Source organism: Haliotis cracherodii, unplaced genomic scaffold (assembly GCF_022045235.1).
Source record: "Haliotis cracherodii isolate W230 unplaced genomic scaffold, xgHalCrac1.p SCAF_18, whole genome shotgun sequence".
NCBI classification, from domain to species: Eukaryota; Metazoa; Mollusca; class Gastropoda; order Lepetellida; family Haliotidae; genus Haliotis; species Haliotis cracherodii.
This window is the reverse complement of record NW_027266273.1, coordinates 6,239,047-6,254,702: the sequence shown is the minus strand read 5'-3', so window position 1 is coordinate 6,254,702 and position 15,656 is coordinate 6,239,047. Positions and strand designations below refer to the sequence as shown.

Sequence of the window (15,656 nt, the reverse complement as noted above, 5' to 3'; positions counted from 1 at the left end):
TGCGATATAGCAGTTGTATGAACTCTCTTGTTACCAGGTGCATCTGTGGAAAGTGACTTCGCTGTCCTCATCCCATAATTAAGTTTTATCGCTCAGTGTGTATGTGAGATATAGCAGTTGTATGAACTCTCTTATTACCAGGTGCGATCTGTTGTAAGTGACTTCGCTGTCCTCATCGCCATCGTCGCCATGCTTGTCGTTGACATCGTAGTCGGTCTCGACACTCCAAAACTCGATGTGCCAGAAACCTTTGCTGTGAGTACTCCTCAATGTCCATACAAAAATCACGAATAATTAATTTGCCTGTTAAGATTAGTAATTAAATTTTTAGCACTGAAGATAGGATAGCCTTAGTCTTTGTTTCTACGGAATATTGTAAATGTAGTATTGGTTATTGCACCTTGGGGGATTCCATCTTCCCAGCAACCTATAAGGCGACCAAATGGATCAGCACTCAGACTCTGTGACTTTGTTGGTAGCATGTCATCCTACCACTACTGCGTGGATCGTTGCTCACAATATCTGGTCCAGATGTGAGCCACTCGCATAGCTGGAATATTGCAGAGTGCAGTGTTAAACAGCAACCAAACAAACAAATTATTAGTTGCTGTCCCAGCAGACCCAAGAAACTTTGCACAGTCTCCCCAAGATCCTGGCAGGGAGCACAATACATCCTTATTAACCCACACACTTCTCAGAATTTTGAATATATTCAGATAAAACCTCATAGTAGTACATTACCTACAATAAGCTACTTTTACAGCACAATTGAAATTGTATATTAATCTGTTCTTTTAACAGCCAACGAATCCCAAGAGGAACTGGGTGGTGTCGCCTATTGGTCGCAACCCCTGGTGGACAGCCATAGCAGCAGTCATCCCTGCCCTCCTCGCCACCATCCTCATCTTCATGGACCAGCAGATCACCGCTGTCATCGTCAACAGGAAGGAGAACAAGTTGGTGGTAAGCAGACCGTCATGGCAGACCATTCACTCTATTCAGTGAGGGGCAATGGGTAGACTACTGCTAAACAAACCTAAGAAATGTCAACACAATTAAACCAATGGATCTGCAACATTCATGCAGTTAGTAACAGGGGCGGTCGAAGGTATACTTCTTGGTTCTGCTTTCCTAAATTAGAGTTTGACTTATCTATTACACTGTTCACCCTCCAATGCATTCCCCTGTTAAATGGAAATTGATTCTTCTGTCGGACGTGAAATGCCAACTGTCCCAAAATGCAGTGTTCATGATGAGTTTTCTTAGATTGTTTAGCACTAGTTGTTTGGCCCTGCTTGCCGATGACCAGGGTTTGATTTACTGCTTGGTATATAACAAGTGAAGATAATTCCTTATTTGTCCACCGCTGTGATATAACTGAAATATTGCTATAGTAACATGAGACCAGTATCACTCTTTCAGTATTAAATTAAGGTAGTTTCAGCCTGTAACCAAACTTGTTACCATCGTCCAGGGTTCCACAAGTCACAACTCACTGTGCAGAGTTGTCTTCCATAGGCGTGGCAGGCAGGAAGCTGTGATTGTGGGTTCAAATCCCCGATAATCCCCGCTTTTACTAGTTTTGTAAATGTCTAAAAACCTGCACAATCTAATTAAAATCAGGTCTTAGTTCTCACTACCGCTTAAGTTCTGAGGACATCCAATTACAGTTCACGTTAGAATGAGCTTATATCCGGCCAGTCAATCAATCTTTATTGTATGAAAGGCCATTGGCCCATATACACATACAGATAAACAATATCATTTACAGCTGTACAGCGCATTATATAATTATTTGATAACTAATATGATGCTTGACATGTAATAGAAGTATTGTAATAACAGTGGTAATAACCACAGTGGCAGCAGTAGTAGTATAAAATACAAAAGGAATACAAAAGGAATGGAATGGAAATATGAAGTTTTACGTCGCAAAGGCTTTCAGCCATAGCACAACGTTCAATACAAAAGGATCTATCAGTAATATACTCATCATGTCAGGACAATTTGGCAATTTAAATGTATATGCATTTCTAGTAGACACAAACAGACAAAAATGAAATGTAGATACTCCTGATCTAGATGCGAAAGTTTCAAAACAACTAATTATTTCTGGACATATCGGATTTACTCAGAGCGCCGCTTACCAGATCGGTTAAGTGACAGTCAGAATGTGTTTTCTAATAATGCAACCTCGACAAGGTTAACACAGGTTATTCCGAAGGACAGTTATGGCGTGTATGACTGACTCCATGATAATCGTCATTCAATTGGATAAACTTGGGTGTTGGAAGCGGCTTTCCATAGCCCATGGTCAGTACTGCCATATAATCTCAGCCATCTGTTAGACATTCTAGAATTTTCGTTTGTTCCATTTTCAAATTTGGAATCAATTTTCCATTTTGAAACTAGAGCCATAAAGCTCGAGAAAGCTACTTTCTGATTGGCCAATGTTGACTTCTTGTCAGTCATTTTATTAGTTGGTCGAAGTTCACGATTAATCGAGCAGACGTGATCTGTAATGGGATGTCCTTAGATCTTTGTTTATCAGTAACAAGAACGAATATCTAATCTTAATGACTTGGAAACCTGCATCACTTCTGGCTTAATATTTCTTGCCACATCAGACTGACATGCTGGGCATAACTGAAAAACTGTTCAAACTGGAGTTAAATCAAACTCACTCACTCTCTCTGTAAACCGTGAGCCAGGTGAGCTTCATTACGTTTACATTGTTTTTTGTTTTTGATGGAGATATGAATGAAAGCGCACAACTGTTGTTTACAGAAAGGTCACGGCTACCATCTTGACCTGCTGCTTGTGGCTTGTCTGATTATTGTAAACTCCTTCATGGGTTTGCCCTGGTTCGTAGCCGCCACCGTGCTCTCCATCAACCATGTCAACAGTTTGAAGAAGGAGTCCCAGTGTTCAGCCCCAGGGGAGAAGCCCAAGTTCCTGGGGGTCAGGTAGGACTACAGCATGTACATATACATCCATGTGTGGTCACATGTGTGAAGACATACTTGGTCTGGGAGGGTACAGGGAACAGTTGGACCGCCTCTGCACTTAAAAATTTGCACCTGTCCGGACTAGTACAAGCAGCCTCACAATCACACATGTGCATGCATGTCACTATATAAGTGCATTCATCTTGGATGTGACGTTAAACCCCAATTCACCTCACCTATGCAGAGTTGTGTAGATGTCTGAGACCTGTATCACTTTGGGCTTTCTGTGATATAACTAGAATACTGTTAAAAGCGGTGTTAAACCCATATCACTCACTCACTCACTCAGATGTGATCGGATCCAGGATTGATTACATATGTGATTTATATTGATATTGAGGGCGGTCGGGTAGCCTAGTGGTTAAAGCGTTCGCTCTTCATGCCGAAGACCCAGGTTCGATTCCTGACATGGGTACAATGTGTGAAGCCCATTTCTGGTGTCCCCAGCCGTGATACTGCTGGAATATTGCTAAAAGTGGTGTAAAACCAAACTCACTCACTCACTATATTGATATTGACCAGGCTGCATTTTGTGATGCTCAAATATCGTGTACTATAAGATAAAAATTGAAAATGGATGCATATAATTGCAATCCAATATCCATGGGTTACAAAAATGGACGTTTTTTGCATCACTTAGACTAGGTTAGTTTTGGCCGTGCGCATGAATATACAACTTTTCAGTCCACGATCAAGTTTCTTCTCTCAATCACAAAGTATTCATACAAGGAAAGCCCCATCAATTATTAGTGTATGGCTTCACAAAAACTTTGTATTTTTGTTGTTTGTACTGCGGTTACCCTGGGATGCCTAATTTCATGCATAGGTCACCCCAAAATCATTTCGAAGTATACATTGAAGTAGATCTAAGTAAATATCTGACCAGTGATACCTCATGTGAACCTGCAGTATGCAAGGTAGGTTTGGTGGGCATTTAAAGAAGGGTTATTTTTTTCTGTCCATTAACTGTTAATGTTGGCAGTTATCCCTTGTCATACATCATCATCTGTCTAACATATTGATTGTCTGGTTTCAGGGAGCAGCGAGTCACAGGCGTGATGATCTTCTTGATGATCGGCCTCTCAGTGCTTCTCACATCCATCCTCAAGGTCAGTAGTCAAGGTCAAGCCAGACTGTCATTTCTTGATTTATGGACACTCTTGGCCACTGCCAGCAGAAGGCAAAATAATCGTTTTGATTTAAGTATTATTTATAAAAATTATTAGAATTGCTTAAAAAAATAGAAATACAGTGACAAAGTCCCCTTGATGTAAGATATAATTTGTAGGCAGCTGTGATATAAATGTCAGAATACTGGCTGCTGACTGCAGGCAGCTGTGATGTAGGTATATAATACAAACAGTTGTGATATAAATGTGATATTGTTGACTGCAGGCAGCTGTGATTTAGGTACAATTACAGGCAGCTGTGATATAAATGTGATATTGTTGACTGCAGGCAGCTGTGATTTAGGTACAATTACAGGCAGCTATGATATAAATGGTATACCGTATTCGACGCAATAAGCGCACAGGGCGCTCTCAAAATTAGAAGTAGGGGGCTCTTATTAGGATAGTATTTTGGTGGGGAAAAAACAGAGTTGAAAGGTAAATTCCGTGGTTTATGCTGACAGCCTGAAATGTTTATATAGACAGATATATTTTTCCAGAATTTAATTGCCCATAATTATGTGTGTGTATTGTAAGTAAGTCATTTGTACATTGATCAATCGGAAAGGGTACTAATTGGGATTGTTCATTAGCCAATATACTAGCAAATGTCGCCGTTGGTGCTTATTAGAGTGGGGCGCTTATTACGTCGAATACGGTATTGTTGACTGCAGGCAGCCATGATTTAGGTCCACTACAGGCAGCTGTGATATAAATGGTATATTGTTGACTGCAGGCAGCCATGATGTAGGTACATTTCAGGCAGCTGTGATATAAATGGTATATTGTTGACTGCAGGCAGCCGTAATTCAGGCTTGTATACAAATGTTAAATTGCTGACAACTATACCTCCATGTCTCCAGTATATCCCCATGGCGGTTCTGTACGGCGTGTTCCTTTACATGGGCGTGTCCTCTCTGCGGGGCATGGAGCTGGTGGACCGTGTGATGATCCTCTTCATGCCGGCCAAGTACCAGACCGACCTCATGTACCTGCGACATGTGCGCATCGGAAGGGTTCACTTGTTTACAGCAATTCAGATTCTCTGCCTGTCTATTCTGTGGGTCATCAAGACTATCAAGAAAATATCCATTGCCTTTCCTATAATGGTAAGTTCCATCATATCAGAACATATTCTAGTTGCTGTAAAAGCGGGGGCTCTAGATGTAGGAAATATTTGTTTGTGTTGCTGATGGATGCTGTTTGTGTTGCTGATGGATGCTGTATGTGTTGCTGATGGATGCTGTTAGTTGCTGATGGATGCTGTTTGTGTTGCTGTTGCTGATGGATGCTGTTTGTGTTGCTGTTGCTGATGGGTGATGTTTGTGTTGCTGTTGCTGATGGATGCTGTTTGTGTTGGTGTTGGTGTTGGGTGTTGTTTGTGTTGCTGTTGATGATGGATGTTCTTTGTGTTGCTGTTGCTGATGGGTGTTGTTTGTGTTGCTGTTGCTGATGGGTGTTGTTTGTGTTGCTGTTGCTGATGGGTGTTGTTTGTGTTGCTGTTGCTGATGGATGCTGTTTGTGTTGCTGTTGATGATGGATGATGTTTGTGTTGCTGTTGCTGATGGGTGTTGTTTGTGTTGCTGTTGCTGATGGGTGTTGTTTGTGTTGCTGTTGCTGATGGATGTTGTTTGTGTTGCTGTTGCTGATGGATGTTGTTTGTGTTGCTGTTGCTGATGGATGTTGTTTGTGTTGCTGTTGCTGATGGATGCTGTTTGTGTTGCTGTTGCTGATGGATGTTGTTTGTGTTGCTGTTGCTGATGGATGTTGTTTGTGTTGCTGTTGCTGATGGATGTTGTTTGTGTTGCTGTTGCTGATGGATGTTGTTTGTGTTGCTGTTGCTGATGGATGTTGTTTGTGTTGCTGTTGCTGATGGGTGCTGTTTGTGTTGCTGTTGCTGATGGATGTTGTTTGTGTTGCTGTTGCTGATGGATGATGTTTGTGTTGCTGTTGCTGATGGATGTTGTTTGTGTTGCTGTTGCTGATGGATGTTGTTTGTGTTGCTGTTGCTGATGGATGTTGTTTGTGTTGCTGTTGCTGATGGATGATGTTTGTGTTGCTGTTGTTGATGGATGATGTTTGTGTTGCTGATGGATGCTGTTTGTGTTTGCTGATGGATGCTGTTTGTGTTGCTGTTGCTGATGGATGCTGTTTGTGTTGCTGTTGCTGATGGATGATGTTTGTGTTGCTGTTGCTGATGGGTGTTTGTGTTGCTGTTGCTGATGGGTGTTGTTTGTGTTGCTGTTGCTGATGGATGCTGTTTGTGTTGCTGTTGATGATGGATGATGTTTGTGTTGCTGTTGCTGATGGGTGTTGTTTGTGTTGCTGTTGCTGATGGGTGTTGTTTGTGTTGCTGTTGCTGATGGATGTTGTTTATGTTGCTGCTGCTGATGGATGCTGTTTGTATTGCTGCTGCTAGGTGCTGGCGATGTGTTTTGTGCGGAAGGCCATGGACTACCTCTTCACCCAGCGGGAACTCAAGTGGCTGGATGACATCATGCCTGAGTCCCACAAGCGGGCACAGGAAGACGAGGAGAAACAGAAAAACGAGGTAACCATGATGTGATCAGCTTGTAGGCATTCCAGTCCTAGAAGACGTGCTTGTTGTGAAAGATGACTCATGAGAATAGGGTGGTTACAATGTGTCCCTTTTTGCATACTTCCAGGTAGCAGTGATATAGCTGAAATAGTGCTGGCTGTGGTGTTAAGCTGTGGTATGAACAACTTGCTTGCCTCGCCCTTGATGGTACAGACCAATGTGATAAAGTTGACTTCAGTGTAAAACATGCACTTAGTCACAGTGCACTTTTCAGATAATTCAGTGATTCAGCTGTTAAAAGTAACCTATGTGCATGCAGCAACAAACCGCCTTTGCAAGGTCAGTGATTCAATCCCTGGCCTTGTCATACCCACAAATGTAACTAGGGTACTTCATGTTTCCCTGCCTCTCGGTTTTAAGGGGATAAGACGAGGACTAGGACTTTTACTGTATTACTGTTAAACTGTGCCATGGTGTCTCGGTGGGCTAGCACTATAAAACTGGCGTCAGTGTGGACGATGAGAAGTGTGCACGTACGCACACATGCATGCAGTGCACAATATACATGCAATAATCCTGAATGCAGCATTGAACCCCATTTCACCTCACCACAAGCACCAACACAATACAACACACCTAATAAACAATTTCCTGTCCCAGGAGAGATTAAGCATTGTGGATGGGATGGACGGCGGCATGACAGGAAACAATTTCACCATGGCAATATCCGCGGATCCTCACCTGGACTCCGTGAACATCTCGGAGGAGATGGCCAAGACTGCCCTGTGGAAGACCATTGTGGCCAACGACTCCTCCTCTAACCTTATCTCCGACATGGAGCACCGATCCAGCTCTAAGAAGTACGTAAAGTGAGATTGCTTGTTATGTGACCCAAACATTGGATAAGGCATCTTATGGGGGGAAAATGACGTTTTTGACTTCATTATTTTTATCACTACATTATCTTAGGTAGAATAGGTCTTCAGCAACCCATGCTTGCCGTAAAAGGCGACTATGCTTGCCGTAAAAGGCGACTATGCTTGCCGTAAAAGGCGACTAACAGGATCGGGTGGTCAGGCTCTCTGACTTGGTTGATGCATGTCATCGTATCTCAATTGCGTGGATCGATGCTCATGATGTCAATCACTGGATTGTCTGATCCAGACTCGATTATTTACAGACCGCCGTCATATAGCCGGAATATTGCTGAGTGCGGCGTTAAACAACAAACAAACAAACTTAGGAAGACAAAAATATGATTAACAAGCTTTAATTCATTTTGATTATAGATATACATGGCATGAAACATTTGTTCTCAGTTGTTTTTTTGCTGTCCCCTTTTCAGACTTGAAGACAATCCCGATCATATTAAGCTGACATACTAATTGTTTTGAAAATAGCTATCACCTTTGACTGGCTGAAATATGATTTTAATTTACTCAAAAGGTTTGACAACTGTTTATAGTCGAAAGTGAGCAAAGACGTTTCATCGAAGACAAACCAACTACAAAAATGACTTCAATGACTGTATTTTAATCCCTGTTGCAAATTTGTGATTAATTGAAAATAGATAAGAAGGATGAAATAGTTTGAACTAATGTTTGTTAGAAACTATGCTGTTGATCACAGTAAGCTCAAATAACATACTGACTGCAGCAGACTGAAATATATACAGGCTGATGAGATATTCCAGCCGTTGTCCACAGGAAACTGGGATATATACTGCTGTATTGCCTCTGTGACATGCCTTGTATGCAACTGAGACCGCCTCCGTGGTCAAGAGGTAGAGCGTCTGCCCGGAGAGAGGAAGGTCTGAGGTTTGATCCCCGGCCGCGTCATACCAAAAGACCTTAAAGGATGGTACTTCTTGTTACCCTGTCTGGCGCTCGGCATTAAGGGGCTAAAACAAAGACTGGTCGGCTCGGAATCAGTATACTGTGTTTGAGTGTGGTATCCATGTTAAACTGCGGCATGGTATCCCAGTGTGCTAGCACTATAATTTGCCATAAATCCATGTTAAACCCCATTTCACCACCACCTGTATACACTTCATTAACAAGATGTGATATGCTAACTGATGACCACAGCAAGATGAGATATACAAGCTGTTGATCACAGCAAACTGGGATATATGCTGCTGTATTGCCCCTGTCATTGTGCCTTGTGTACAACTGAGTACTCTTTCCAGGAAGAAGAAGCATGGCAAGAAGAAGCACAGTGAGAAAGACCCTGAGTCACTTCCCACCATCCCTGGCAGCCCACAAGCTGTGTCAGAAGAAGATGAAGAAGAGGAGGAACACACACGATCACCAACCAAGAAGAAGGGTCACCCAGTTAAATTTTACATCGATGACGATGGCCCTGAAGAGAAAGAATCTCTAATTAAGCCCCCACAAATTGTTGTGGACCCCCCAAGTGACATTGGGAATATGAGTTCTCCTGATAATGAGGATACTAAAGTGTAAATATGTTTTTCTTTAGGAACTATCAACTTGTTTTGTATATAGTAGAACTAACCCAAATTTTGGAATGTGTGGAAGGGTGATACCTGATAATCAAAGGGGGTTAACTCCAATAGTTAATCTGATGATGACTACATTTGACAGTGACGTTAATGAGACTGTGCATCAGTAGTGTGAATGTAACACGTGAGTGCTGTCAAGTTCAAGGAATTCATAATGCCTCCATGTAATATTCGAATGTCAAGGTCATGGCTCGACCTACTTATGGTAATGGACTGCTGATAGAGAATTGTGAGTGATAACATATCAGAGAATGTTTCGTCAAAATGCAAGTGGTGGACAAAAGAAGCCCTGATATGTATAACATAAATTTATCAATAGGTTTTTGTTTGTTTCAAAACATTGTGTTGATTGTCACTTTTAGTTAAGACTATTTATTACCTGTTGGGTGCTACAAGAGTTTTCTAAGGGTACGTCTGATCCGAGACGAATACAAGGTTTGAAGTCCAGATGAAATCTGATTATGATCCCTGGACTCTCAGCACCATGCTCACAAGTTTCACTCAAAGTGGTAGACATCTATGGCCTGTGTCATTTTTCATTTTCGTCTCATATTAATTAAGCTGACACCATGAAATACTATCCAATTTGGTGTCAAGCCCAAACGTGCATATTCAATCGAAACTCTTTCGGGTTTCAAATCAGTGCTACATCCATCAGTGTTTCCAGTCATCCAGACAGACAATGATATAAATGTTGGCAGTCAGATATTTTGAGAATCTATTTGCAAGTGTTAAAGGCTTGTAACCAGATGGAAGCTGTGGAGAGTACAGTGCTATTTTCTTCATTAAGCTTTGCTGTCAATGCCCTAGATATAGTTTTGGGCTTTGATGTGAAATTACCCAGTACTTTCTTGCTCAACCTGTTAAGGATATCATCCATATTCATGAGGCTTACAGCACCGATTTCTATCAAACTTTGTGACAATATTTTGAAACAAACTTGAACAATTAGTGGAATGTTGTATGTTGACAAATGTGTATTATTCCTGGTTTTATTTCCATGAATTGCAACGTTTATGTGGTTGTTAGTTTATGAACCTGCTGTAAATCTGCATATGCCATAAAAAAATTATTTTATCTATAGAAAGGCATCATATTTTATGTGCATTTTTCAGACTTTTGTGGGTTTTAAAAATTTGATCCCCTGATTTCATGACAAGAACTGACTTTGTAAGTGAATGGAGGCTTTACAGCTCACTTCCTGTTTGCTACTCGAGCCGTTTTAATGTTTCAAAAATTAGTCTGTTAATATTTTACACTTGTATGCTTTTATCTACACTGGTTTTATGATAGTTTTAGATCAGTCTCATTAAAATCAGATCTTTACCACCTTGATTTAGAAATTTTGATCTTAGCAACAGAAAACCGCCACAGAAGACAAGTATATATAGTACTCCCTTTTGAGTGTATGATGCCATGGCTCTCCAAAGTGACAGGATGTATCTGATTTTAATGAGATTGTTTTTAGAAAGATTTAGAGCAGCTTCATATTTCTTGATCATTGATTCATGTTACATTTGCTAAAACATTTTGTCCACAGAGCATAAGTCATGTTATTTTCATATTGGTGTAACAAACAGTGATGGCAATGTTATGCATAATTTTTGAAGTATCATATCCATCATAATACAAGTCATATATTAATATGTTCTGTAAGGGCACGATCTGACTTGAACTGATCTTGTCAAGAAGTATGGAATATTGAGATTAGTCAAAATTCTATCTGTACAAATATTTCCTCGTACACTCGTACAAAAAGTGACTACTTGTTGTTTTTTAATATTGTGGAACTCTGGGTGGAATGTTAAAATTTAATTATCATTTTTAAGAATTGAGAAAATGATTTTCTTTTTGGATATAATCATACCGAATGTTATATTCCAAGACATATCCTGGGGTAGCCATGAGCCCTCTTAAGGGCTGTTTAACGAGGGAGGGTAATTTGTGGCCAAGTATTGAAATAAGGCAGTTATCAGTTGGTTGTGGTGTTATAAACATGTCTGGATACTGGCTATTCAATATCTGAGGGGCTGCCTCCATGGCCTGGTGTATAGAGCATTGGAAAGTCAGTGGTTTGATCCCTGGGCATGTTGTATAAACGGTGATACTTCTTGTTACCCTTGTACAAGGATTGGTCAGCTGAGTCTGTGTACTGTGATACTGTGTCTGAGTGGGGCTTCGTGTTTAACTGTGGCATGGTATCTCAGTGGGCTGGCACTATAAAACAGGCTTTAGTCAGGGCTAGTACAAGCAGCCACACACACGTGTCTTGAACGCGACGTTAACCCCATTTCTCCTCACTTCAACTCAATATCCGAGAGATACAAGCAACAGAGATTTATGACTCAGCATATGATGATCATTAAGATGTCCTCGATATTTAAACCAAGGACTTTATGGCTAAATAGTTAAATAAGTCAGTTATTCCAGTGAACACGTTATCACCTGGCTGTGGCCTAAATATCATGTATGCATATTACCTATTGTGCACAAACAGTGATGTAGAAGTCTGAATATGTGTCTTTTCAGTTGCAACCATTTTAGTTATTAATTTTGAACTAAGAACGGAAGAATTGATTGGCTCTGTGCATGCAATTAAATTTTTATGGTACTTTAACCGGAATCAATTCAACATTAGTAGATAAACCTACTTTATTTTGAAATTTGAGGTCGCCTCACTGCTGAATCACTACCTACTTTTTTTAATTGAACTGAGCGATTAAGATTGTTGATGGATTGATATGTCGGCTAGATACATTCAAATTCATGTTTTATTATGTGAAAAGGCTTAATTTAGGGGTATCAAATGGAAATTTGGTACCTCATTTTAACCATCAGAATCAAATGATCCAAGTCAGTGTATGGGATACACAAGCAGTCATGGCTGTACATGGTTGGTGTCCCGTACACAGCATTGTGGCTGTGGGGGACACGGGTGGCCTAGTCGTCTCAGGTGCCGCAATTCGCTGTGTAGAATTGCGTCCCTTGGGCACGCCAGAAACCTATGATTGTGGGTTCAAATCCTGGTTCGCTCCAATTGTTTCTAGGTTTGTCAGCACCATACCCGTGCTAGTGGGTTTCACCGAAGTGGTAAACGTCTTGAGACCTGCATCACTTTGGGCTTTCCTCCCACATAAAGCTGACACGCCGTGATATAATTGGAATACTGTTAAAAGCGGCGTTAAACCCAACTCACTCACTCACTCATTGTGGATGTACATGGTTGGAGCATGACAGCTGTTATTCTTCCTTGTGAACTTGACATAATGGAGAGTTTATAGCACATCGGGGAAAAAGTGTAGAATAAAATATTATTTTTGCAGATTTTGTATAAAAAGACAATCCAGTGTGACATTAGCTTTATGTTGGCTTGTTCTTACCAATGTGAGAACAAGCAGGACAGGTCTGTGAAATGTTTTATCTCTGTGTTTCTTGTGCAATGTTTGTGCAGTGTCTTCATCTGCAGTTTAATCCAAACATACTGCAGTTGTCCACAGGTAGAGCATTTTTTCTGTTATCATTACTCCTTGCGTTTATTTTATCCTTTTATACCTTGACACAGAATGTGAGTTGGTTGTGAGTGGATGCTGATCGTCGTCTTGGTCGTTCTGTCTGTCAACATTTCTTTCTGGAATTAATTCATCCAATATTACTTTAGGACATTTTGTTGTTTTTTAAATGTTTTTGGCATGGAATCAATCATGTGGTGTAACCTCAAAACAGATCCATATTTGTTTCATGACAGTCGGCAGGACCAGTGGGGATGTGATGACTTTTTTTTATGTTAGCTTTTAAGACAATCGGACTTGTAAATTATACTTTTTTGATATTATTTTGTTTTGAGGCTTAACATTGAAATCCATTTTTGATTGTTTCAAGCATCCTTTATGTAGGGATTGTAATATTTGGTGATTTTCACTGTAATGTTCAATATTTTGGACTCGCAATAGCACTTCACCTATTCTAATATTGGCCATGATATGTTTATTTCACAAAGCCTGATGTTATGTTTTACATTACAGCTTAGCTCTCCGTAGAAACTAGTGTCCGTGTATGATGGTTTTAGGGTGAATTGTCACTTTGTTGATTCTCTAGTCTGTATGTTATTGACATAATTATGTAATTCTCCTTTGATCTGACAATTTAAGTACCGTAGTTATGTTTGACATCAACTTATTCATTAGTCTGTCTCAGTTGTCAATATTATTTTTCAATGATGGAGGGGGGGAGATGTTCAAGCAAGTCTTTTGTTAAGCTTTATAGACCATCTTATAGAGATAGTGTTCATGATGAATATAAGTTTTGATATTTCGAAAAATGAGTTGTATATTTCTTAGCTGTACCTACGTTGAAACCTACTGTTTCATTGCAATCAAAATGTGCTGTGGAAAGACTGACTTGCAAGAAACATGATGGGGTTGAGTGATTCTATTCGTTATGCTGTACAAATGCTTGGTAGAACAGATTGTGTTGTGAAATGTATTATCCTCCAGTAAAACAGGCACAATGTTTCTTTTGAAGTTGCAAAATATGAGATATGGTGATTACAAGTGTTATAACAGGTAGATAACAACCATGAACTAACTATGGGGTGCCAATTTGTCTTTTTCTCAGCCTGAACCAAAATAGATGAGGAACTGTGTATGGAGATGCTGGCTGAAGGAAGCTGGAGGAAGCAGCCATTTATGCAATTGCTGTACATCTGAAATTAACAATGATATGACTTGTATAACAGTGCTTATTAATGTATGGTGGTTTTGTAATCTCTACATTGTAAAGTGTCCACATAATATGTTGTTCATCACACAGTCAATCATTGGCCTTTCTTTTTCTCTTTTATAGCAATTGTTTTAATAGTGATATTTGTTTTAGTTCAAAGATTACCGCAGCTGAAAATCCTGAATTTATTTACTATTTTCCTTCTCCAGTTTTAAGACATCCAGTAGGCAGCATATGTGCTTGGCCACTTGATGAGTGAAGTACTCCAGCCCACCCCTTCCAGGGGAAGTTTAATAAGACACTTGAATGGGTTAGTGATCTGAAATGAATCCGCAATGACGGAGCCATGAATCAGCTGATTGAAATTCCCTTGTCTAGCTACCTCGATTGAGTTTGTTTGTTTTCAAATTTTGACGGCAGCAAAATAAATTCAAATTTCTACGCCATGATGTTCATATTCACAGACAAAGAAATTTGATTTTGATTTTCCTGTGATAAATGGCCTGGGGGTCAAGTCACTGCATTGTGGGAACCAAGGTAAATCTTTCGTGGGAAGGATTTGTTATTGTGTTCTTATTGATGCGTATACCAGTGACTCTGGTCCCACTTATTTGACATTGTACATATGCCATGAATGTTGAATGTTATGAAGGGGGTATGCATTTATTAGTCTTTTGTCATGAGAGAATAGTGCTGTTTGATTCTTGTTATGTGTGTCATATCACTTAGTTTTCATTTATTGATTTTGTGCATAATTTTATGGTAAACTTGATCAGTGGATACATACTACTCAAGAGAAGTTAAAGAAGACCTGATTCTTTCATATTACTGTAGTTCAGGTGGGTTTTTTTAGCTTCTCTTCTTTTGAGTAGTATAGTATTCTGTGAGACCACTCTGCTTTTATCTTGTCAACATTTTCATATTCTATGAACCAAGACATGCATGGCCTTTTATAATATCAAAAGTCCATCATAGGTGTTTTTGCCATTGAACTATTTCTAACTGAAACAAATAAGGTTTTTACCAAAAGTCTGACCTCCTGGGGGCTCCTGGGGAACATCCTCGTTTATCCAGTGTATTTTTATCTCGATTCTGTCATGACCATTTGTTCCAGCAGCTGTCCGAACTAACTGTTTGTGAAGTTACTGTTGAGAGAGATGCACAAAGCTATGGAAGCGAGCGGTCAAGTCATAATAGCACGTAGAATACACTGGATAATCAAGGATGAATTAGTAACACAAAATTGTGTGCTGCTCTTGAGGAAGACCAGTCATTAAAGGTCTATATTATGATTCACATCTACAACTTGGTACTGGAAGTTTAATCCCTGGTGGATTTTTTGTATTATGAAATTTATTGATTTCAGCTATTTTAGTATTATGTGATATTTATTTTAATTTTGTCAAATCAACTTCAGGAAACAATTTGCTGCCAAATGATTATTCAAAATCTTTCCACACGAAGCTCTCATAAAATGATGAGAAGATTCAGAACTATACTCCTGGTGAGTTGCTGCAACTGCCAACCACTAGTCTGTGTGCCGTAATGTGATATATATTATGTATGATCAAGTTTATCAATAAAAACCTCTAGTACATCTGTGTATCCGTAATGTTTCATAAAACTGCCAATAAGATACATGGTGATATGGGAGAGCTCTTGGACTGGAACAAAAATTGCAAGTCAAGCCCAATCCT

At 39.9% G+C, this 15,656-nt stretch overlaps 1 protein-coding gene across 14 annotated transcripts in view; it reads left to right on the top strand.

The window, feature by feature from the left end:
* The window catches only part of LOC139465708 (sodium-driven chloride bicarbonate exchanger-like), a 139,368-nt gene extending 123,812 nt beyond the window's left edge, over positions 1-15,556 (top strand). For 13 of the 14 annotated variants that reach the window (XM_071247517.1, XM_071247516.1, XM_071247526.1 and 10 more), the window contains 8 exons: positions 142-255; positions 802-963; positions 2,788-2,966; positions 4,045-4,117; positions 5,041-5,286; positions 6,597-6,728; positions 7,377-7,585; positions 8,905-15,556. In XM_071247517.1, coding sequence (XP_071103618.1) covers positions 142-255; positions 802-963; positions 2,788-2,966; positions 4,045-4,117; positions 5,041-5,286; positions 6,597-6,728; positions 7,377-7,585; positions 8,905-9,181 — 1,392 coding nt within the window. In that variant the 3' untranslated portion in view covers positions 9,182-15,556. The remainder of the gene's footprint in view (positions 1-141; positions 256-801; positions 964-2,787; positions 2,967-4,044; positions 4,118-5,040; positions 5,287-6,596; positions 6,729-7,376; positions 7,586-8,904) is intronic. The other variant, XM_071247523.1, reaches the window with a different exon arrangement.
* Positions 15,557-15,656: the final 100 nt, after the last annotated feature.